Source organism: Strix uralensis, chromosome 11 (genome assembly GCF_047716275.1).
Source record: "Strix uralensis isolate ZFMK-TIS-50842 chromosome 11, bStrUra1, whole genome shotgun sequence".
NCBI classification, from domain to species: Eukaryota; Metazoa; Chordata; class Aves; order Strigiformes; family Strigidae; genus Strix; species Strix uralensis.
This window is the reverse complement of record NC_133982.1, coordinates 17,762,396-17,784,607: the sequence shown is the minus strand read 5'-3', so window position 1 is coordinate 17,784,607 and position 22,212 is coordinate 17,762,396. Positions and strand designations below refer to the sequence as shown.

Here is a 22,212-nt window from a genome sequence, read left to right as displayed (position 1 = left end):
ACTCCACGAGAGGCCGAAGGGCAGTACCGGCCGTGACGCAGCGGGGTGCCAGCGCAGAGCACCCCGCAAACCCTCCGGGAACCGCCAAACCAGGCGGCGTGGGGGCTGCAGCGCACCCACGGGGGGAGCAGAGGGCAGCGCCGAGCCTCCCAGCGGGGCTGAACCGGGCGACGGAGGCCTTTAGGACCCGGGGAGTTCCGGGCCGCCCTCGTCCCGCCCCCAAGCCGCCTTCCTCTCCTTCTATTGGTCGCCGCTCCCCGCTAGCGCCCGCCCCCTCCCACGCGCGGCTCCGCAGGGGGCCGAGGCGGAGCGGCGCGTCACGGCCTCGGCGCTCCCTGAATGGCCGCGGCGGCGGCGGCCGGTCCCGCCCCCGGGGTCCCACGCGAGGCCGGTTCCACCGTATCCCGGGAGCGCGCGGGGCCGCCGCGCATCGCTCCGCGCGTGGGCCGGGAGCCGCCCCGCAGCGCTGCGCCGCCCTCCCGCCCTGCGCGGCTCGGGGGGCTCCGAGGTGTCGGCGTGGCCGGGCGCGGAGGCAGACGGTGAGTTGTTTTCCCCGGCTTCGGGTCGACGCCGCCGCTTCCCAAGCCGGCCCTGGCCCCGCTTAGTAAGGCCGGGTTTGGTTCGGCGGGGGTTCGGAGCCAGGGGAGGGCGGGGACCGGCGGCCTGGCGGCAGACCATACCGGCTCCCGGCAGGAGAGCGCCCGGCACGCCGCCCCCGGTCACCGGCCCCGGGGCTCGGCTGGGATTTCCGAGCGTCGTGTTTCATCGGCAGCTCTCACGGGCGTAGAAAGCTGGCACTGGAATGTTCAAGGGAGGGGAAGGGCTTTTCTCTCCTGAAGCAAAAAAAAAAAAAAAAAAAAATGCTGCTGTTCAGCTTTTGAATATGAAAGTAAAGTGGGATTGGTTTTGCGTTGTTTGTTTTCCCCCCTCTATTGTACGTATATATCTCAAAACTGTGGTTTAAGGGACACAACTTCCCTAACCTTCTGATGAGATCAGTTCAAGTAACCCTGTCTAGAGAAGTGTGCAGGTTTGTATGAATGACTGAGCTGAGCTGACAGAGGAGAAAAAAAAATAGTTCTCCAGCCCTCTACTGCCCTTACAGGCCCCTTTGCATTTAAAAAAGTTAAAAGCCTGTTTGGTAGTTGTGGGGTTTTTTCCGTTTATTTTTTTCATCCATCCACTTGCAGTTGTTGGGGTGGGGGCTTAGACTAGCCAAACTCGTGCTTGGAAAATCTTTGTCCTCAGCCTTTCAGAAGCAGACACCCAAGTGTTTCATACTGTATATATGGAGAGCCCTCGCTTCCTCACTGGTTTCTGTTTTCTTTTTCTGTAAATCTCTGCTTGTCTTCTTTTGTGATCTGCTGGAGTCACTTCCTTGGTCAGGGTGCCGTGGGCCATAGCTTTTGTAGTCTTCCTCTAAATGTGCTTCTTTCTCTCCAGGACAGATCCAGAGCTGCAGGAAAAACAAGCAACCCTATAACCTTTATACTTTGACAACTTCCCTTGTCTTCTCCCTCCTTCCTGTGTCTTGTGACACTTGTTTGTATTGAACTTACCTTAGGAGCAACCCGAGATGTTTGTAACACACCCTGCACGTTTCTGGTGGGCCAGCTGCTACTGTTAACTCAGCTGTGCTACTGATTGCTGCTCTGGTAATAGTTAGTCTCCTTTTAGAGTAGGTGTAAAGCAGGTCTGAGCTCTCATGTACTCTTTCTCTGCCCACCTCACAAGGGGTCTGACTCCTTAGTGAGATGGGACCCTTTCTGGGGCCTCTGTTTTCCTTGTCCTGTTTGCTCTTCAGGTCAAATCTTATCTGAAAACACATTTTGTCTCTTCTGTGTCTTTAACCCTAACCATCTGCTCTGGTTTACTTCTGTGATAAGGCTGGATTAAGTAAAGCACCTGGAGAGGAGGCATAGGTGGAAGTTTGTTCTGCAGTGGGGAGGGGTGGCGTGGGCACAAGATTCTCAGGACTAAAACCAGACTGAAATTTCCTGCAGAAGCAAATGAGTCACACCGTGATGTGGACACAGGAGACTGCAAGCAGCTTCAGCACTGAGGAACTTAAACTTCCTATCCTGTTTTTGTTCATTTTCTCAAGTATTTGAGGATTGTTTTCCGAAGTCCTTCTGCCCCAGCATGCGTGCAAAGCGCGCCCTGTGTAACCTCCATGCTGTGTTTGGGGCAGGTTCAAGTAACTCAAGCAGTGAGGATGGTGTCTCAGATGTGGTTTTGGAGAGGAGATAAGGCCAGTTGAAAATCATTCGACTGAAGGAGCAAATGAAATTTGTGAAGGCAGACAGCTTGGGAACAGATGACAAGATGCTGCATGACACGTACTTCAAACGCGTGAAAATGAGTGTGTGTCTGATGTATAATATGGTCCCTCCAGTGCTGGAGTGAGTGCTGGACGTGGTCCTGGATCGGACAAGGTGTATGTGCATATCTCTGTGTATGTATGTATATGTGAATTATGATAGCATTTTTGTCCCTGCAGTGGTAACCAGCTGCTCCCCAAAGCCTGCAGGAGTTCAGGTCTTTCTTCTTAACAGCCAGAGGAGGTTTTAGGCAATGTTTAGGAGGTAGATGAGTGAAACAGGAAGGGCAGGATGTGGCCATCTGTGGAGGTGGAAGAGGACAGCCAGCGAGTTGCGAGATGGGGAGGGAAGTGGCAGCATTACAAAAGAAGATGTTGAGCAGTGCCTTGGCCTTGGGCGTGAGTAGGTGGGGCAGGATGGGCAGAGCTGGCCCGGGGCGTCCACTGATGCTCAGGGACTGTGGAAGGGGCAGGTTTGAAGAAGCAGAGTCAGCACTTGAACTGAGGAGTAGATGTACTCCCGTCTTTTATAGACTGTAATTGAATTGCAGTGAACGTAGCTGGCATTGCTTAAAACAGTGGCTGCAAGAATGCCAGATAGGAAGCATTTAGCTGTAACAAGGTGGCCCAAGCCCACTGGCCTGACCTTTAACCACCATCACATCAGTCTGTCTTTGCTTATCAACTTTATATCCCAGCAGTGACTATTAGTATCACTCCAGCCAGTACAGGCTGCTCTGTTTTGCCCCCATCACTCGAGCCTGGGAATATTACATGTCCCGTAACCACTGTCTGCTTGCTGACCATTAGACTTTGCAAAGACTACCAGTTTTATATGCTAGCCTGTCAGATTGTGGCGAGGCAGATTTATTACTGTAGGACACTGGCAATCCTCTGGTCTGCTTGTGGTGCGTGCACAGATGCCCAGGCTAGCCTGGGCTGCTGCAGTGCTCCCATGCTGGTCCAGAACTTGCAAGCTGAGTGTGTGGTTTGATGCTCTGTTAGTTACTGAAAGATGGGTGTCACATTTGTTCCGTCTAGAGCCAGAAGGCAATGAGCAATGCCCTGTCTTGCAGCAACAGACGCTTCAATATCTGTCAGTGCTTTACAATCCAGTTGGGAACGGCTGTCCTCCATGCCCATCAACATCAGGGGCTAATCGGTTCAGGAGGCATGAGGGCCTCCCATCTCCACGGCTCTGAACTCTGGCCAGAATTGCAAATGAGCTCCTGCAAATCGAATCTGGCAGTTGCACCAAGAACTCCTGCCTGGCAGGGGAGCAGGGAAGACAAAGCAAAACCCCAGGTTAACTGGCCCGGCACAAAATTGAAATCCTGCCCTGACAGCAGGCAGACAGACCTGTTTGTGTGAGCGTCCGTAGCAGGGCTTCTGGTTAGCCTGACCATCGAAGCAATCAGCTCTGCCAGCCTCAGCGCCGGGAGCCAGGCACAGTACGCAAAGAGAGAGTGGGAGGATCTGAATATGCTTTCTGGAGTCAGCAACTGCAGTGGTTATTCTGGCATTAATTTGACGTATACCACATCTCATCTTCTAAACTCTCCCTGGGAAGTGGCATGTGGTTCTGCTCCTCTGTATTTGAAGTACCAAAGGCCTTTTGACTTTGCAGCGTACTAGTAAGTTGGCTTGCTTGAAAAGGACTTTATCCTGCCCAGATGGGGCTGGGGTAGATACTGCGATCAAGTAGATTGTTTCCATTCTGGAGCCTTTTTGAGTATAATTTTGGAGATGGGACTGCAAACTCGCCTCCTCTGCAGCCCCACATTCATTTTGCAAAGTGACTGTGATTGATCTGGCAGAATGGGATTTATTCACTAGTGGAACTAGAGGGCAGGCGGGGAGGACAAAACCCCACAGCAGCCTCTGAAATGAATCACAGGCTCTGAAAAGATCCACTGGGGTTAAGGCGTAGCAATGAAAAGCTATTGTCTGGAGCCTGAACTGTGGCTAAAAGCGTTATTTATCCCGATTTGGATAGTGGTTGTAGGAGGGTGTGGTATTCCCAGGAACTGCAAAGCCAGTGTGCTTAGTGGTGAACATGAACTTTATTTGATTGCCTCACAGGTAGCTCAAGGAGCTTTATGGAGCATCTCAGCTCAGAGTAGCAAGTCCAATACCCAATTTGCAAATAAAACTGCATGTATTGCATGCAAAGTGGATTTCCTATGGGTATTTTTATTTTGGTTGGAACGTGGTTGCCTTTGGCTCAGATTAGTTCATGTCTTACAGATTTGAGGCACTACTGCCCCTTTTACCAGTGCTTTTGAGGTTCTTGTTCTACCTTGCACTAATTGGTACAGCTTGGCAATACTGCTTTTGTTTTCTATGGTAAGTGGCATTCAGTAGATTTTTGTGGTGGCTTTGGGATCAGAGTGGAGTGCAGGTTTAAAGGGAGGAGTGGTGGGTACTGGTGAGAACGGGATATGAAGCAGTGATGGACAGACTGAGTTTCTGAGTTCAGCTTTGCTTTAGTAAGCATGTTGACGTTCAGATACGTGCCCGGACCTTCTCGAGACAATCTGATCTCCTGGAGCCTACAGAATTGGGCTTGGAAAACCTCCCAGTTTCTGTCTGAGCCAACAGAAGGAGCCTTTCACATGGTTTCTCTGTTTTCTGTCTAGGATATACAGGCTAGACTAGAAAGTGAGAAAATGAGAAGAAATGATAAGGATGACTTCCACTCTCAAAGGCTAGGGCAGGATCAGAAATTCTGTGCTGAGGGGGATGGAGTCAACTGGCTTTCCTTTGCTTGCCTATTTGCAAATATGATGAAACAATGAGAGTTTGTCAGGAAGGCCAAATCCAGCTCTGTTACAGAGATATCCTCTGATTCACGGCAGAGTTACGTTGCCTGAATTCCAGCGTGCAAAATCACAGTCACATCTTTGCTGCGTTAGTCATCCTGAAGAAAACAAGAACAAATTTGGCTGACATAGGCAAACCACTAAATTCACCGGAGCTGCTGGACATGAACCCGATTTGTTTGAGAGCAAAGTCTGCATCCAGGCATGTGGGAGTGTAGACAGAGCAGAGAGCGTGCTCGGGAGACGATGCGGTGAAGGTCCTTTGCTGCCCACCTGGCAGCAGCCCAGGCTCCACGCTCAACAAGTGCAGTGCTGCACTAAATGCCAGGTGCTATTTTAATTCCTTTTATCTCAAGCACTCTTTACAGAAGGGCATTATTAGTATCGAGCATTTCAAACAGCTTCAAGCTGTGTACCTGATAGTCCACTGTGTTATGCAAGGACATGAAAATCATCTGAAAACACCTTTACATTTCATCCTTCCCCTTTCTTGCTTCCTGTCTCTGTCCCCCACCATCTTTTCCTGTTTTCTGTTGGGTTTTTTCCACTTTTGAAGCTCGAGCTGTGTCTGTGAGTACATGAATGCCTGCATGTAATAGATCTCTCTTCTCAAACCTTTTGATGGTCTCACAGCTGTGTTTCAGATGCAATTTCCCAGCATTTTCTGGGTTCTGTGTTTGACAGTGTGTTGCCACACTGCTCTTTATCCTAGACAGCTTTGCAAGGGGCTCTTCCCCATGAAGACAGCACAGCAGGTGACTTTAGGTTTCTAGTTTGCTACTCTGTACAGTAAAAAGGGGGGAAATTTGTTCAATACCAGTAATTTTGTCCTGGGATGGCATTGCTGGCCTAAGCACCAGGTGGTGGAGTCTGTGAAGGTGTTGGAAAGGTACAGGTATTTGGGATGAGGGAGCAGGCTTGTTACTTATGGATAGAGAATTCACCCCACAGCTTCCAGGGAGGAGTTGAACTTTGGCTGAATTCAGGGTGGCATTGCACCCCAAAGGGTTGATACTGTGAAATTGCAGAGAAAATAAAAAATAATCTTATGCCTGCCTCCCTGCAAAACTAGCCATCGCAGGCAGGCTGCTTGAGGTGGGTCTGCTCTGGTTTGGAAGGAGTGGCTATAGGCTGTAGTGCAGTCCATATGTGGAGGGCCTGTGTGGCTGACTGCTTGGGAATGAATCTCCACTGTGGCGTAAGCAGCTTCTTTCAGGTCTTCTGAGCCAGCAGGGAACCTTACTGCTTATTTATTTACTTATTTACAGCATTAAATAGTTCATGGTTGAGTGGGGCAAAAAGAAACGTGTTCTGCTTGCTGCTTCTCTGAGAAGTCTGATTGGCAAACAGAAAGTGCCAGCTTCGGTTTATGGGATTTGGGCTCTTTGTTGGTGTTTAGCCAGCCTTCACGGTCTTGGGAGAACACTTACAAATCCTGTAATTTTGCCCTCCTAAGCAGAAATTATTCCTGATCCTCTGGAGTCCCGCTGGGGAACATCTTATTCACTCTCAAATATTGTCCTCTTGAAAGGAGACAGCATCTCAGCTGGCAATTCCCTGCAGATAGTGAATTAAATTGGAGACTTGTGGACAACGTGCTGGTTTAAGATGGAGAGGGGAACTCCAAGCCTAGCTAAATATAGTCCATGTATCTATAGTCCTTCTGAGATGCCCTCTCATGTGCAGTTTTGTGACTGGGGTCCAGGGCCTGATATGGCTTCAAAGTATCTCATTTCTAAGTGCTGCTTGGGTTTTTCAAGAGTAATAGAGTATTTCCTGAGGTTCTTCTAAATGACCCATACCACCAGGGCTCTGACATGGTGACCCACCAGCCTGGGAGGGACAGTCTTCTGCTGGAGCATGGTTTGTAGGAAGCAAGAGGTGCTTGGACAGGAAAACCGTGGCTGTTGTTCAGGTGAGGTGTTTGGCCAGCTCTGTGGTTTTGGTTTTTCCCTTGTTCTCTTTGCCGGCTTTGTCCTGTCCAGAGAGGCTACTGGGCTGATTTCTTCATGAGCTGAGATTCGAGGGGTCTTTTCTCCCTGAGCCAACTCCTACCGTCCTTTGGGATTGCTGTCTGCCCTGTGTGGGTGAGTGGAAGGATTTCCAAAGCACCCTTATCTTGCTCTGCTGGAAAAAAACCTGTCTTTCCTATACCTGCTGTACAAAGGCTGCAGACAGCCAGGGGAATACTATAGCCAGCAGACAGCGTTGGATAGCTGTCAAATAGCTGATGCCCCTCTGCCCTCATCCGTATGGAAGAAAGGTTATTGTCTGCTTCTGTGTGCAGTGAGATCCTTCTAAAAGGCTATGCAGTAGATAGTTATTTTTTTCAATAACTACCTTTCAAAGGAAAAAAATGAATGCAGCATGGAGAAATCCAAGACCCAGTTTGTTCAGGTCATGCCTTCTGCTGTTCGTGTTGACGCGTCTGTTCTAGTGATGGCTTCCTGCGTGATGGGAGATGCAGCTGGGAGCTCCGATAACCCCCTGAGCTCTCGCAGAGCAGGTGGGAGCTTGGCAGGAGCCACTGACAGGTTTCTTTGTGTAAAATATTCCTCATTCTGAGTGATTCTGTTTTTTCTCTTTAGCTCAGTAGCTGGGTAAGGGAAACAAGGAATGTGGTAGGGGCCAAATTCTGCTCGGCATGCATCTGCTTCTGAGAAGTGCCTATAAGAGCATGTCATGGGTCCAGCCTGTTCATCAGTGCAGTTAAACTTTGCTTAAATTGAAGCATACATTTGTGCACATCATGAAAATTCTAGAAGATCCTTTTAGTTACAGGCTGCTGAGGTTTATGAAATAGCTGCTGCCTGCAGTTTCTGTTCTGTTCATCTGATATGGGTGGGATGATGCCAAGTTCTCTGGTAGACTGAGAGATGCAGTGGGATGTGTTTGTGAGGGAAAGTATTAGTACCTGCCACTTTTCTGCTTGTACCCAGCTGTGGTAGGTTTCCAGAAGCCCTCAAAACAAGCTGTTTGGAAGTTGCTGGAGATCACAAGCAAGCCTTGCTGATGAGGTGGCTGCACACCAGAGTTCAGAGGCTGCTTTAGTTTCAGTTTAATGGTCTGTCTAGCCCTGCTGATCTGTGACCAGTGACATCCAGTGTCACAATCCGGCTTCAGGAGAGGCCAAGTAAAGGGGCTGTGGCTGTGGCCTCTTTAGCTTTCAGGCTTGCAGCTGTACTGAGCATCAGTTGGTGCCTGTAGTGGGACAAGGTGATGTGAAGAGCAGTGCTAATGGGGACTGGACTGGAACCTGACAATTTACTCCCTGGATGCTGTTCAATACCTGTTGGATAGAAATATTATTTGGTTACCCAGTGCCCTGGTCAAGATGTTTGCTGTTAGAAGCCTGAGATTTTTTTATATATATAATGTGCATGTGTGTGTTTATACATATATGTCTCTGTATATATATAAAATGGCTCAGCTGCAGCTTTTATATAGACATTTTTCATTTCTAAATGACCTGCTCCTTCCATACTGGGTAGTGGCTTTTCTCATCTTAGTGTAAGAAAAAATGGTGCTGCCTTCCTGCAACCTTTTTGTTTGTTTCCATAGCTGTCCTATATAAATTGCTTAATTTTTTGTGCATAAGCAAATCAAAGGTTAATGCTCAATAGCAGACCTGAGCTGCGAGTAAAGAAAGCAGTAGCAATGGCAGGGTGGTTTCTGAGGGTGTGGGAATAGGAACCTAAATCAATAGCTTTTAGCAGACTCATAAATGTTTCATTTGTATGCCTCGCTTCTGTGTTATAGAGCTTTGACACGGGAATCCATATAACCTCTTAAATTAGTGTTGTCCCTGCGCTGGGTGTAGATGTTGGAAACCATTTCCCTCAGATGCACTTCAAAGTGCTGCTCCGTAATGGCATCCTCCTTCCTGTTTTGGAGCCTTGATTCTGCACAGCCTCCGATCACAAGCGAAAGGAGCTTGGCAGCCTCAACCCCAGGCTGCAGGGATTTTGACAATGAGCATGCACATATCCAATCCAAATACCCACGTCAGTGCTCCTGCCCAGCTTGGAGGCCAAGTAGGAGTTGTGACTGCTTGGGCAAGCTATCATTTCTGCATGGAGAAGCACAGAGAGACCTTTTCCCTGGACTGCGACACAGCCCTGAGGAATGAGTGAGGCCTCGGGAAGAGCAACCTCAATAATTCATGGCAGCGGGTGGGGAAGGAGGGACGTGCCCACAACTATTTGTCGAATTTGGGTTCTTTTGGAGGTGCTGGAGAAGCGGGGGGTAGGAAGCGCATGAGCAGAGCGTGAGTCAGGCAGCTTATCTGGCCATTCGCCTCCACTTGAGGTCATCCACCCGTGGAGCCTGGGAGGGCTGTGCGGCTCCAGGTCTCCACCAGGTCAAGGCTGTGACCCACTGGCAGCCTGGGAGCTCTGCGTCCGTGCTCTCAGTGTTTTGTGGTTTCCCCCAGGTCCCTGAGTGCAGGGCTGGGGTGATGGTGGTGAGCTCAGCCTAGCTGGGGAGGATAGGGCTGATCTGTAGACCTTGTGCTTGCAGGGGACAAAGACCCTTGAGAAACCTTGGGCTGCAAAGAGCAAGATAATAAACCAACAACAAAAAGAACCCAACCAAAAACCCTTCCCCAACTCTATCTGTGTGGCTAATTACTGATTTCTGAACAATTAAGTGGCTGGAGCAGGGTGCCATGGGGTTTCAGCCCTGGTGTCTCCAGCCTGCAAAGCTAAACTATGGTGTTTTTGGGAAGACGGGGTAGAAAAGGGATAGAGAAATAGTGTTGGGTGAGAGAGAAGGTGTAACAGAGCTGGATAGTGTTTCTCAAGCAATCCCTTTTTCCATGAATTAGGCCACTTTCTCCAGCTCATAGCTGTTCCTGGTGGCTGCCTTGTGTTGACAGGGAAGCTGAGCTGCAGGTGGCAGCCCCTGATGCTCCCATACGTCCAAGCAGGGCAGGGTCCTCCCTGCCCGAAGTGCTGAAACACTCCTGGGACAGCTCAGACCCCCCCCAAGCTCTGTGACGTGCCCCCATCTTTAGCCCATTTAGTGGGCTGCCCGCCTGCAAACTCCACTTTTAGCCAGGGAGAGTCTCTTTTACTGAAAAATCAATGTCATCTAGTGTAGTGCCTGCAATGGTTTTGCTGTGTCTGCTGTCACAGGGGCCTGCAGCCGAGGCACAGCAGGCTGACCCCATTTTTCTTTTTTTTGGGGCTCACTTTTCAAAACTCAGGACAGTCGTGCTACCCACTACAGCTTTCTGCTGTAAGAGAGGACTGTATGCATATCTGCCTGTCTACTTTAGTTACATGGGGGACAAAATAGAGCTGGCTAAAATATTTTGGAGTAAATGACTTGGATTTTATCATCTAAGTGGTAGTAATTTGATTGGTCCAAAGGGTTCTTCTACAGGCATGGCTAAGTATCGGGTAGCACTTAAATGAAATAGTAGCTAATAAAAGCCTTGTGTTTGCTTCTGCCTGTCTGTTAAAAAGCATGATTTAGCTGTCTCTTTTGTAATTCTCTGATGTGAATCTATCTTGCAAAATGTTTGTCACATGAAGTGTCTGGTGAGTTTTATCAACAAAAACTACAATGAAAGGGTTTGGTAAAATTTGTTCAAAACTTTTGGCTTGTGCTGGTAGCTAAATATTCCATAAATAAAACCTGTAGCAATTGCCTTTCCTAAACTTGCAGTAATCTTCATGAAAATCAGAAGCCAAACTTGATTTCTGCTGAGCCAAGAACAGACCGATGCCCTTTATCCTAGATAGACTGCTCTCTTAATGCTGTTTTCTAAGGAAAAATAACTCTTCTGCGGTTTGCCAATACCCTCTAGGGGCTGTTGAGAAAATTTACCATCAAGTTTGGGTTTTGATTGCTTCACTTTGTTGCTCTGTTGCTGAAAACCAAAATGCAGAATTTCCCCCTTCACCCCGCTCTGCCTTCCCACCCTGCTCAGCCTGAATTAAATTTTTGGAGGATGTGAGGGTGCAGGAGGCACGGGCTTTGCAAGCCAGGGTGCAGGAGCACCCACAAAGCAGGAGCACTGGGGTGGCACCTGGTGCTTCATGTTTGAAGTCCACTGACAGTGTAGCAAGGTTAGACAGCAAATGCACATATTCTCTGTGTCTTACAGCAATAAGGACAAGAGAATGATCGTTTTTCTGTTTGTTTCTCTGCAGGCAAGAGCTCTGTCATCATGTCAGTCAGCGTCCACGAGAACCGTAAATCCCGGACTAGCACCGGCTCCATGAACATCTTGCTTTTTCACAAAGCTTCCCACCCAGACTGCGTCTTGTCCCATCTGAACACCCTGCGGAAGCACTGCATGTTCACCGATGTCACCCTCTGGGCAGGAAACAGGTCATTCCCATGTCACCGGGCAGTGCTGGCTGCCTCCAGCAGGTACTTTGAAGCCATGTTTAGCAATGGCCTCCGGGAGAGCCTGGATGATGAGGTGAACTTCCATGACAGCCTCCACCCGGAGGTGCTGGAGCTACTGCTGGACTTTGCGTATTCCTCTCGGATCATCATCAACGAGGAGAATGCCGAGTCCCTCCTGGAGGCTGGAGACATGCTGCAGTTCCATGATGTCCGAGATGCGGCGGCTGAATTCCTTGAGAAGAACCTCTACCCTTCCAACTGCCTGGGCATGATGCTGCTCTCGGATGCTCATCAGTGCCGGCGGCTCTATGAGCTCTCCTGGAGGATGTGCCTGGTCAACTTTGAGACTGTTCACAAGAGTGAGGACTTCAACAACCTTTCCAAGGACACTCTGCTGGACCTCATCTCCAGTGATGAGCTGGAAATTGAGGATGAAGAAAAGGTCTTTAAGGCTGTCATCCAGTGGGTGAAATACGATCTGGATGAGCGGAAGGCTTATCTCCCAGAACTTCTGAGGAATGTTCGTCTGGCCTTACTTCCTTCTGAATGCCTCAAGGAAGCCTTGGCTTGTGAGGACTTGATCATGGTGGATGAAAGGAACAAGCTTGTCTTGGATGAAGCTATTCAGTGCAAGAAGAAGATCCTCCAGAATGACGGGGTGGTCACCAGTCCCTGTGCCAGGCCTCGCAAAGCTGGGCACACCTTGCTGATCCTGGGAGGACAGACCTTCATGTGTGATAAGATCTACCAAGTGGATCACAAAGCAAAGGAAATTATCCCCAAAGCAGACCTGCCGAGTCCACGCAAGGAGTTTAGTGCCTGTGCCATCGGCTGCAAAGTATATATCACTGGAGGCAGGGGCTCAGAGAACGGGGTCTCAAAAGATGTGTGGGTGTATGACACTGTTCACGAGGAATGGTCAAAAGCTGCCCCAATGTTAATAGCTCGGTTTGGGCATGGCTCAGCTGAATTGGAAAACTGCCTGTATGTCGTTGGTGGACACACTGCAGTCGCTGGAGTCTTTCCTGCATCTCCTTCTGTTTCCTTGAAGCAAGTAGAGAAGTACGATCCCATATCCAACAAATGGACGATGGTGGCTCCTTTGAGAGATGGAGTGAGCAATGCTGCGGTGGTGAGCGCCAGGCTCAAGCTTTTTGTGTTTGGTGGGACCAGCATTCACCGAGACATGGTGTCCAAAGTCCAGTGCTATGATCCAGCAGAGAATCGGTGGATGATCAAAGCCGAATGCCCGCAGCCTTGGCGCTACACGGCAGCTGCTGTCCTGGGCAGCCAGATTTTCATCATGGGAGGAGACACCGAGTTCACGGCAGCATCCGCCTACCGCTTCGACTGCGAGATGGACCAGTGGACGCGCATTGGGGACATGACAGCCAAGCGCATGTCGTGCCATGCTCTGGCCTCGGGGAATAAACTCTATGTGGTGGGGGGTTACTTTGGCACTCAGCGGTGCAAAACGCTGGACTGCTACGACCCTACGTCAGACACATGGAACTGTATCACAACGGTGCCTTACTCGCTCATCCCCACAGCTTTTGTCAGCACCTGGAAGCACTTGCCGTCATGATGAGGGTCAGGGCTCAGGGGCTTGTATCCAGGAGGTCAATAAGGTAAGGGTCTCCTCCTCTTTACCTGAAAGTTGCTGTCTTGCCTCAATTACATCTGCACACACCATGCCGAGGCCACGGGTTCCAGGTTGCTCACGTTCCACGAGAAGGGTGCATTTAGAGCTGGGATGCAGCCCCAGGAAAGAGTAATCAGCTCTGCAGTGTTGTAAGTCTATCTAGCTCCCAGGTTTCTCTGTTTCCAGATGATCCTCACAGTATCTCAAGAGGTACATCTACACAGGTGGTTGCAAGCAGGCCACAGCTCCTCTCCCTCTGCTCCAAGCCATGGACGTGCCAGCGTCACCCTTCTGTGGGTGGGTGGGTAGGGCGGGCAGATGGTCCACGACTGCTCTCACGGCTGTCGCCATGGAATACGTCCTGTCCCCATGTGGTTGAGAGGGTTAAGGTTTCTAAAAGCACTTGCATATGAGTCCTGGGAGACACTAGGGCAAGTGCTTTGGAGAAAGTCTCAGTAGTTCAGTATTTTTGCTGAGTATCTGGGCAGTTTATTCAGAGCTGATTAATATGTAGGCAAGTGACCCTTGGGATGCCAGCAAATCCTGGATCTCTTTTTATGCTCTATATTTACATTTCAGTGGGTAGCAGAAGCGAAAGCTTAGAAGCCATGGTGCATTTGATGGTCCTGGTGTTTATTTAACATCCAAACTGTTGCTGGTTAAATCAGAACTTCTGAGACTTCTGTGTGAGACCTGAGTGGGAGGGAAGGGGTTTTGTAACCAGAAGAAGAATGTGTTTATCGGTGTTTGGGGGTGTGTGAGAATCAGAAAGTTGGTGAAAACTCATGATGTCCTGTCTCATTCTGGTGCTCTGCTTCTCCCTTGCTCAGGGAAGGTGCTAATGCAATGCCACTGGGACAAGGCTGTTGGTTCCTCCTCTCTCCTCCCCAGTGGGATGTTTGGTTGCCATTCTGGTTACCAGTTTTTCTCCACAGAGCTTTGCATGTCTTCACCAATCTGTGCTGAGATGCAGCTGGCCAGGCAAAGGCCAGAAACCCTTCTCACCTTGCATTGTGAAAGCAGATATTGATATGGGCAGCACTTGGATAGTATTATCTTCCCAGGAAGTCTAACATCTCCACTAGCTCTGTCTGCAGGTTTCACAGTGCCAGCAACACACAGAGCCCTGCTTTGGTGGTTGCAGACTACATCCCAGCTAGCTGAAGGAGCTGGGGAACCCTTCAATATGGGGGCAGGATTGACAAGCTTCACTTACAGCTTTTATTTGGAAAGTGGGGACTGTGGGGAGGGAAATTCTTCCATAGACTCATCAAAATCCACTTCACTTAGTACAGGGAAGAAAGAATGCTGCCCAAACCCTCTAACACCCTCTCACTTCCCTGCTTCCCACTTGGTGTGGTTGGTGTGCCTGGGAATTGCCCAGCAGGTGAAATTACTGGCATCCCCCAGTGATCATCTCTTTTGATGCCAGCTGGGAACCAAGGAGGAGCTCCTGGCACCTGAGCCAGGCATTTGCCCAACATGACCACCTGGTTTTCTCAGCTGGAAAAAAAGCACCCAGAGCATTATGCTGACCTTTGATTTATGAAATACCTGGTTTTAACATGGGTTGGACCACAGTGAGGGCAGGACAAGAGTGGAAAGGGTTAAAATGAGATCTCTGAGAGCTTTCCCAGCAAGGGAAGATAATGGCCTTTCCAAATTCTCCTCCTCAGGCGTTGCCTAGCATCTGTCACAGTGGCTCAGTAATCTAATTAACTGACACTCAGCTATTAAATATTGCAGCGAAGAGTGTGAGGACTCCATCATTTTCAACTCAGGTCAATGGGGCCTCCCTTTAAGAGCCATCCTAGAGCTGAAAATTAATTTTCTCTGGTAGCAGATGCATCTGAATATTAAAGCTCAACACCAGCTGCATTGCTGGGAATAAGAATAGGGAATATTTTGAGGTGGGAGTTGATTCTTCAGCCACTGAATAAAAAGCAGTCTCCAAAGTCACAGAGATGTTATTTTCCTCTCCTACCTTTTTTTCCTTCGTACTATATTTGGGTTGTTCAGACCTAATAAACAGCTTTGTGGGGGTTGCATAGATATTTTTTCCCCGCTGTAAAATGGAGCCTGGCACATGAAAACTAGGAACTGTAATATGCTAACCTGCAAATAAAACTGGTGAAAAGTCACTGTGTGAGGGTTTTATGTGCTTTTTTGGCTTCACTTCCACTCTTCGGTTAAAAGAGGTATTTAAAATATACATGACTTCTGCCAGACAGAATGTCTCTTCATTTTTCTAGAGATTTTTTTTTTTTTTTAAACTAAGTTATTGTTACAGCCTCAGCCAACTGTGACAGCTCCTTAAATAAAGCACCAAGGCGGGTGAGTGAAGGCCAGACCTGAATGTCTCCGCTGTGCTTGTATGGCCCATGCAGCCAGGTCCCACATGCTTGCCTTGGCTGCCCTGGCTGCCTCTGTGCCAAAACTGGGCTCAGGGACAGGGGTAGCTGGCTATAGGGTCCTGTGACTGCCCTGTCCTAGAGCAGGTCTGGCTGAGGGATCTTCTGGCTTGCAGCTCCCACCATGTAAGGTCTCTGCTGCAACACCCATTTTGGTCCCTACAGGATCCTTCTTCAAGTAGGGGCACCCAGAAGGCAGGTTGGCCACCACGTGCCCAGCTATGGGTGTGCTTTGGGAATGCTAATCCTAGGGGAATGGCCCTCAGCTGGAGAAGGCTCAGGAGGGACCATCCAAGGTGCCCTCAGAGCAGAGCAAGCTGGGCTGGTGGGGAAAGGCCTGGGCAATCGTACAGTAGGAAACAGTACTTTGTACTCATGAAAAAACCAACCTTCTCACCTGTAAACTGGTGAGCTTGCATTGAAACCTAAATAGTATGTCCTTGAAAAATGCTGATCATAAAACACCGAGCCTGTTTTTCATTTAAAGCATAAAACTGATCAGCTGGAAATGTTTCCTCGAGGGCATGGCCTTCACCCCTCCCAGCAGGAGCCAGGGCACCTTTCGGCAGAGGTCCCAGGGCCGTGTGACATTAATTTAGTGCTTATTGCCGGCAGTTAATTCCAGGGATCAAGCATGATTAGCAATACGAAGCGTGAAAGCCTGGTCTCCTCCCACCCGTGGTGGCGGAGCCACAAGGAGGGGAATCATTACAAAAGTGAAATAAAACACTGAGCCCGTGGCTAATAAAGACACTCTGTGTTTATAAACACAAGCAAAGCCCAGCCAGGAACTCGAGGGACAATGCTGGGTGGTCTGTTGCAGTCCTGTGCAGTGACAGTTGATGGGGACAACTCTACACCTCCCAGGAGGTGACTTCAGGTGGTACCAGGAACAGGTTCATCCATGCTGCCTGTCTCCAAATTAAAAGTGGCTTCTCCAAACCATCTGTCCTGTGGGCCACTCTCATTTTGCTGGGGCAGAGTCACACTTGGGCTTGGGCCAGGAAGAGCAGCCTTCAGTTGGGGGTTGGGATGGTCGCTGGGAAAGATGGAGCCACTCACAGGTTGCACGTTCCAGCTGGGGAAGATGAGATGGAGAGGGAAGTCGCTGCATCCCTCAGTGCTGGCTCCTGAGCTGCAAGCACTTCCCTGGGATGGAGATGTCAGAGCTCCCGTCTCAGAACAAACAGGGACGTAGCAGGTAGGAGCCAGGGGTTCCCTTCCCAATGCCTTTCAGCTCGTGCAGGATCCTCCTCACGGTCTGGGCTGTAGGGACTGGACACTGGTGGTCAGGCACTGCTCAGGCACTTATTCCTGGGGCTCATCCGAAAGCTTGCAGCCTGTTTTGTGGCTCCCACCAGCACCCTTTGGTGGGTTTAACTCCTGTGAGGGCTGTGGGGTGGCACCAGCTGGTGCCTGCCGTTGGGTGGGTGCTGAGCAGCCAAGGCTGCAGCTTTTGAGGTAGCTCTGGCACCTAAAAGCTGAACTTTGGCCCCAAAGCTCCTGCAAGGATTTAGGCAGCGTGCCAGGCCCAGAACTGTATTCTAAAACCATGGTTACGCTAAACGTTGGATCTGTTCGATAACTTTTCCTGATTGTTTAATTACACCTTAGATAACAAGCTTTTTGCAAAGACGGTTTTACTGCTGCCCGGTTTGGCTTCCCTTCCACGTGGAACAGCGCTTGGTCAGCTTTTACCTTGCAAGAAGCTGCAGGGTTTTGTTGCCGTGCATCGCTCCTGTCTCTGTCTGCAGGGCCCTGCTCGCAGCCGGACATCTTCCCGTGCAAAAGCCCTGTGTGCCTGCCAACGGCAGCCTAAAAAAACCTCAGGATAATCTCCTGGCTCCTAAACGCTGCAGCTCACCTGTGTGCTGCTGGGTTGGTTGTGTGCAACCTGTTACAACCTCACTGGTATTGCCGGAACAAAGTCACAGCTGGTTTCTCTCAGTGGCTCCTAGGGAAACCCATTTGCATGCGTATAATAGCGAGGCCGGATAAACAGGGACGGCAGTTTTTTTGCCGCTGCTGCTCTTTCCAAGCGTCTGGTTGTCTCTGAAGCCAGTTTATCAGGCAGCGTTGGAAGGGAGTGGCTGGCCTGGGGAGGAAAGTCGATGAAAATCAGGCTTTTCCTAACCCTGGGCAGATGGAAACATGTGCAGTCTGAGCTTGGCCCCAGACTGGATTAATCAACCCCATGGAAATGTCAGCTGTACGGATGGTTTTGGAGGAAATGGCGGAAAAAGAGAAAAAGGGTCCTTTTGTTTTGTCTGTTCCAGTTCTTGGGCCCTCCTCCCTGCCCTAAAAAAAAAAAAAATGCTAAAACTCCATTTCCCTCAACTTTTCATTCCCTTGTCATGTCCACAGAAGTTTCCTGGCTGGCTCTGCCCGGCTCCCCGGTGCTCTGAGCCCTCCTCAGCTGAACGCCTGCCCTCTCCCCTCTCCTGTGAAAGCAGAGCAACACCCCAAGCCCCAAATAAACCAGCTGCTTTCTACCTCCACCCATCTCTGGGATTTGGGGTATGGGGTGTTACTCCAATAGCTGCCAATGTGCAACCCCTCTTCTGGTGTTCCGTGCATGGGCTGGGCTGAGCATGACCCCTGTTAATGACCTTTCTCTTTCCCTCCACAGATGCCAGAGTCACACCCACGTCCCCTGTCTCGCTGCTGGAGCTGACACAGCGACCGAGTCCCCTCGTGTCCTCCCGCACAGGACTCTGAGGAGCCTTTCGCATCCCTTCCCGGCACCAGGAGCAGGAGGCACAGCCGGCCCCGCCACTGGCATCACGCCGGGGGGGCACCGAGGGCCACCCAGCCCCACCACCAGCCGCCACGCAGGGACGGCGAGGAGCAGGAGCGCTGGCTGCCGGGCTGGGGCTGGGGACGGGGGTGCGGGGTGGCTTGTGGGCACCAGTGGCCCGATGGGACTGGGGAGATGGAGGGTGTGCACCAGGCTGCATCCATCAGCAAACATGGCATGGGGAGCCATTAGGTGCTTTTTGTTACTCGCTTGGGGGGGTTAAGAGATATTAATAATTTTTTTTGTAAAGGCAATGAACTTGCCATTGGCAATGCCTGCTGTTTGAGTGGCTTGGAAGTGTTTTTTAAAGGGAAAAAGGGTTGAGAGCACCTGGCTCTCCCCATCCTCTGGCCGCTCCGTGGAGGCAATGACTGTTGAAACATTAAAGTGTGGGAGCTTGGGGAGGCTGCCAGCAGTGCTGGGTACCGCAGCAACATAGGGCAGGTGCCTTTTGTTTTGCACTTTGGGGCTTTTTTTTTTTTTCCTCCCCCCTCTCCTCACTGCAGCCGGTTGTGATTTGGTCGGAGGCCGGGCAGCTCCCCGCACGCAGCTGCTGGGAAGAGCTTGGCGGCTCTGTTAGTGTGCCAAGGCACCGGCACCGCTGCCGAGATATTCACCAGATAAAACCCGCTGTGTGCTCAGAGCCGGTCTTCTGAGTTTCCCCGCCGCGCTCGCCGAGCAGTGCGTGGGTGAGGGCGTAATTAGCAAACGAGCAGAAACAGAGGTGCAGCGGGGCAAAGCTCGCGCCTTGGGAGGGGGCATCTCGCCTCTAGAGAGGCCTCGGAGGGAAGCGAGCCGACTAGGGGAGCATCGCAGGGCTGGCAGGGCGGGCTGGGGAGGGTCCCCCCTCCTTCCCACTGCGCCGTATGGCTTCACCTTGAAGAGATGTGAGCATTTTTGACTGCACATTGCCTGCCAACGGTTGGGCTGTAGCTGCCCCAGGTTATCCACACAAACTGGCTGCTGGCTGTATTTGGGTTTATCCATGCAAGAGTGGTCAGCCCGAGTCGCTCCTTATTCACACTGTGGAGGAAGGCATGTGGATTTTGGGATACAGGGATGCAGCTTCTGAGTGGCCTCTTCCAGAACTGGCCACGGCTGAAGACTGGTCCTGCACCGCCCCAGCATCCCGCTTCCCTCCACAGCAGATCTGGTCCTGCAGATGCTTTGGGCTTGCCTTTTGCCCCTGGATTAGGTTAAGCTGTAGCCTGGCCAGCTGAATGATGCAATGCGATGAAAAGCTTTGACATGGCTTCAAACAACAAAGGTCTTTTTGGAGCAGTGAGCGCCCGTTGCTGCCAGGAAGAACACGCTTTCTGCACAGCCAGTCTGTGATGCTCCGAATGACATTTATTTACATTTTTCTAGTCTTTTTTTCTTTTTTCCTTCAGCTGCTTGTGAACTTTAATAAAAATGATGATCTGGGAAACAGTTTGTGTGTTTTTCACAGGAGTCTTCATTCTTAAGCAAGTTGGATTTAAGTCTAATAACAGGGACGAGGAATAATAACAGGGTTGGCACTTGGTGGGGCAGTTCACAAACAACCTCCCAAGCAACCAGCCCGGCTGTAATTATTATTGCTTCAGCGCTTGGGAAACTGAGGCACAATGTCAGGTGTCTTGTTCAAGGTTAGTGGTAGATCTGGGAATAAAGTCCAGGGCTTCTTGTGTCCTGAGGACATCATGTGTCGCCTTCACCACAGCTGCTCTCACTCAGCTTGACTGTGCCATGATTTTAGGAGAACTTGCAAGTCTGCAGTGCTTGTACCTGCCAAATAGGTTGAGGGGGCCCAGCCCAGACACAGCCATACTCCTGTAGGGAAAGCCAGCAATTTCTAAGGAAGACAAAGAAGAATTTATACCTCTGTTTTCCTTATTTGCCTTCGCTTGGCTGCTGCAGCTCCCAAGAAAGGGGCCCATTGACAGGTGAGATGGACTTTCCAGATGAGGCCTCTGTTCACGCTTCTCCTCTGTGTGCATCTTTTCCCATCCCAGAGGAGCAGGGGACTGAGAAGGCTCTGGGCTCTCCCCTGCTACAAGACCAGCAGCTCCAGCTTTGCTCAGGACAGGGAGCATGAGCACATTGCTCAGGGCACCTAATAGGCACCAGGCAAAACACAACAACCTTCCAAATCTGTATCTGCCTCCTCTGACTAGCAGGGGCTGGTGGGCTTGCTAAGTGAAACTTCCTACGGGTGTTATGCACGGTCTCAAAGGGATTTGGAGCCTGAAGTTCTGAGCTGTGAAGGAGACTGGGAACATGTCTCCTTGCCTGCAGGAGCTGGGTTGGCAGCAGCATTAGCTGACGTGAGCTGGGCAGATACAAGTGTAAGGCTCCATAGAAAAAGCTCATTAAAGAGCCCTTTGGGAAACCAATTCAGGGTAGAAATTACTGTTTGATGAGCAGAAGAGGGAAAAAGAGAGGGAGTGTGTGAATGAAATCCTTTTCAGTTTTGTTGGTTCAGGTTTTATATGGGACTCTGGGACTTTAAATACCAGCTCGGGAGGCTTTGCAACTGGGTAGCTTTGATATTAGCCATGCAAAGACCTGCTCTTTTGTATTTATTCTGGAGCCTGCCTGAAAGACAATTCAATAGCAATCAGCAGCTGCTGTGACAGCAGCAACCTGTTGCTATGGAATTAAATGTGATGCAAAATACAAAGGTTTCTTGGTTAGCAGCAACAAAGTAAAAGGGGAGTAGGAGATGGAAACGGATGTAACAGTCAGAATGTAGCTACAGCCAGAGCCGGGCTGGGTTTTAACTGGGAGGTACAGGGGAAGAAATGTAAATATGATTTGTTTTGCTTTATTAAAAGAGCTTTTACGCCCTCTCAGTGGGTCAAGCTCAGCTTTGTCTGGGAGCGAGCGCTTGGGAGAGGCTTTTCTGGTGGCCTTGCAGGGGTTGTATGTTCCCAGGCTCCTGGGAAAGATGTCCACATGCTGTAGCCAGCCCTCGCTGTGGGATGTCGGGAGCTCAGATATCTTCCCCATGAGGTGGCCAGGACCGGGCACAGAGAGCCCCAGATGTGCAGGGCCTTGCTCAGACCCAGGCATGGCAGCAGACCCAGGACTGAAGGGTGGTTTGTTCCACACCTACCGCTGCCCTGCTCTGCAGGGGCCCAGTCCCACAGGCGAGCTTGGACAGGACACAGCTCCTTTCAGCCCACCCTCTGGCCTGGTCTGGAGCTTGCCCGTGGGCTCTCTCCCCCTCGGTTCCCCAGCTCTGTAACAGGGTGCTTCTCACTCTCCAAAAATCACTTGGGAGGACCAGGCAGGAAGGTTCTCAGATGGGCAGGCAGCTAGTGGGACCAGACCTCTCCCACGACCAGGTCCTGGGACCTCCATCCCCAGGGACTGACTATGCTGAATCTCCCCAAATGCAAAAGGCTGATACTCCTATGTCTTATTTAAATGAAACCCATAGTGCCTTTTTAAATATGCATTTTCCCAGCCTGACCCCAGCTGCCCTTGAAATAATACTATTGCGCAGTGAAGCCCTACGGGGAATTATCATCTGAGCTCACTCTCCCTTTGTCACTAGAGTCAATTAAAAGCAGAGTAGCTGGTGATTTAATACCTCCGGTGTCTGAGGAAGCCCCACATCCATCCAGAGGCTGGCTCTGGCATTTTAGACACATAATTGGAGTGGAGGAGTGTTTTTTCCAGTCATCCAACATGCTTTCAAATTCATCCATGTCTATACAGAGCACTGAAGCTTCATGTCCTTGGCTTGTCATCTTCTCCTGCACGTTAATTAATGCCCCAGCATTGCACATTCTCCCTGCGATATGTCCCGTGTCAAATTGTTTTCCTATTCCTCACACACCTTCTCCCTTGGGATAAAACCCAACATGTTTTAG

At 50.3% G+C, this 22,212-nt stretch overlaps 1 protein-coding gene across 1 annotated transcript; it reads left to right on the top strand.

Moving 5' to 3' along the window:
• The first annotated feature begins 354 nt into the window (after nucleotides 1-354).
• KLHL25 (kelch like family member 25) lies at nucleotides 355-19,783 on the top strand. Its single transcript, XM_074880634.1, has 3 exons — nucleotides 355-539; nucleotides 11,301-13,130; nucleotides 18,185-19,783. The coding sequence occupies exon 2, from the start codon at nucleotides 11,318-11,320 to the stop codon at nucleotides 13,085-13,087; it is 1,770 nt and encodes a 589-aa protein (XP_074736735.1). The 5' UTR covers nucleotides 355-539; nucleotides 11,301-11,317; the 3' UTR covers nucleotides 13,088-13,130; nucleotides 18,185-19,783.
• The last annotated feature ends 2,429 nt before the right edge of the window (nucleotides 19,784-22,212 follow it).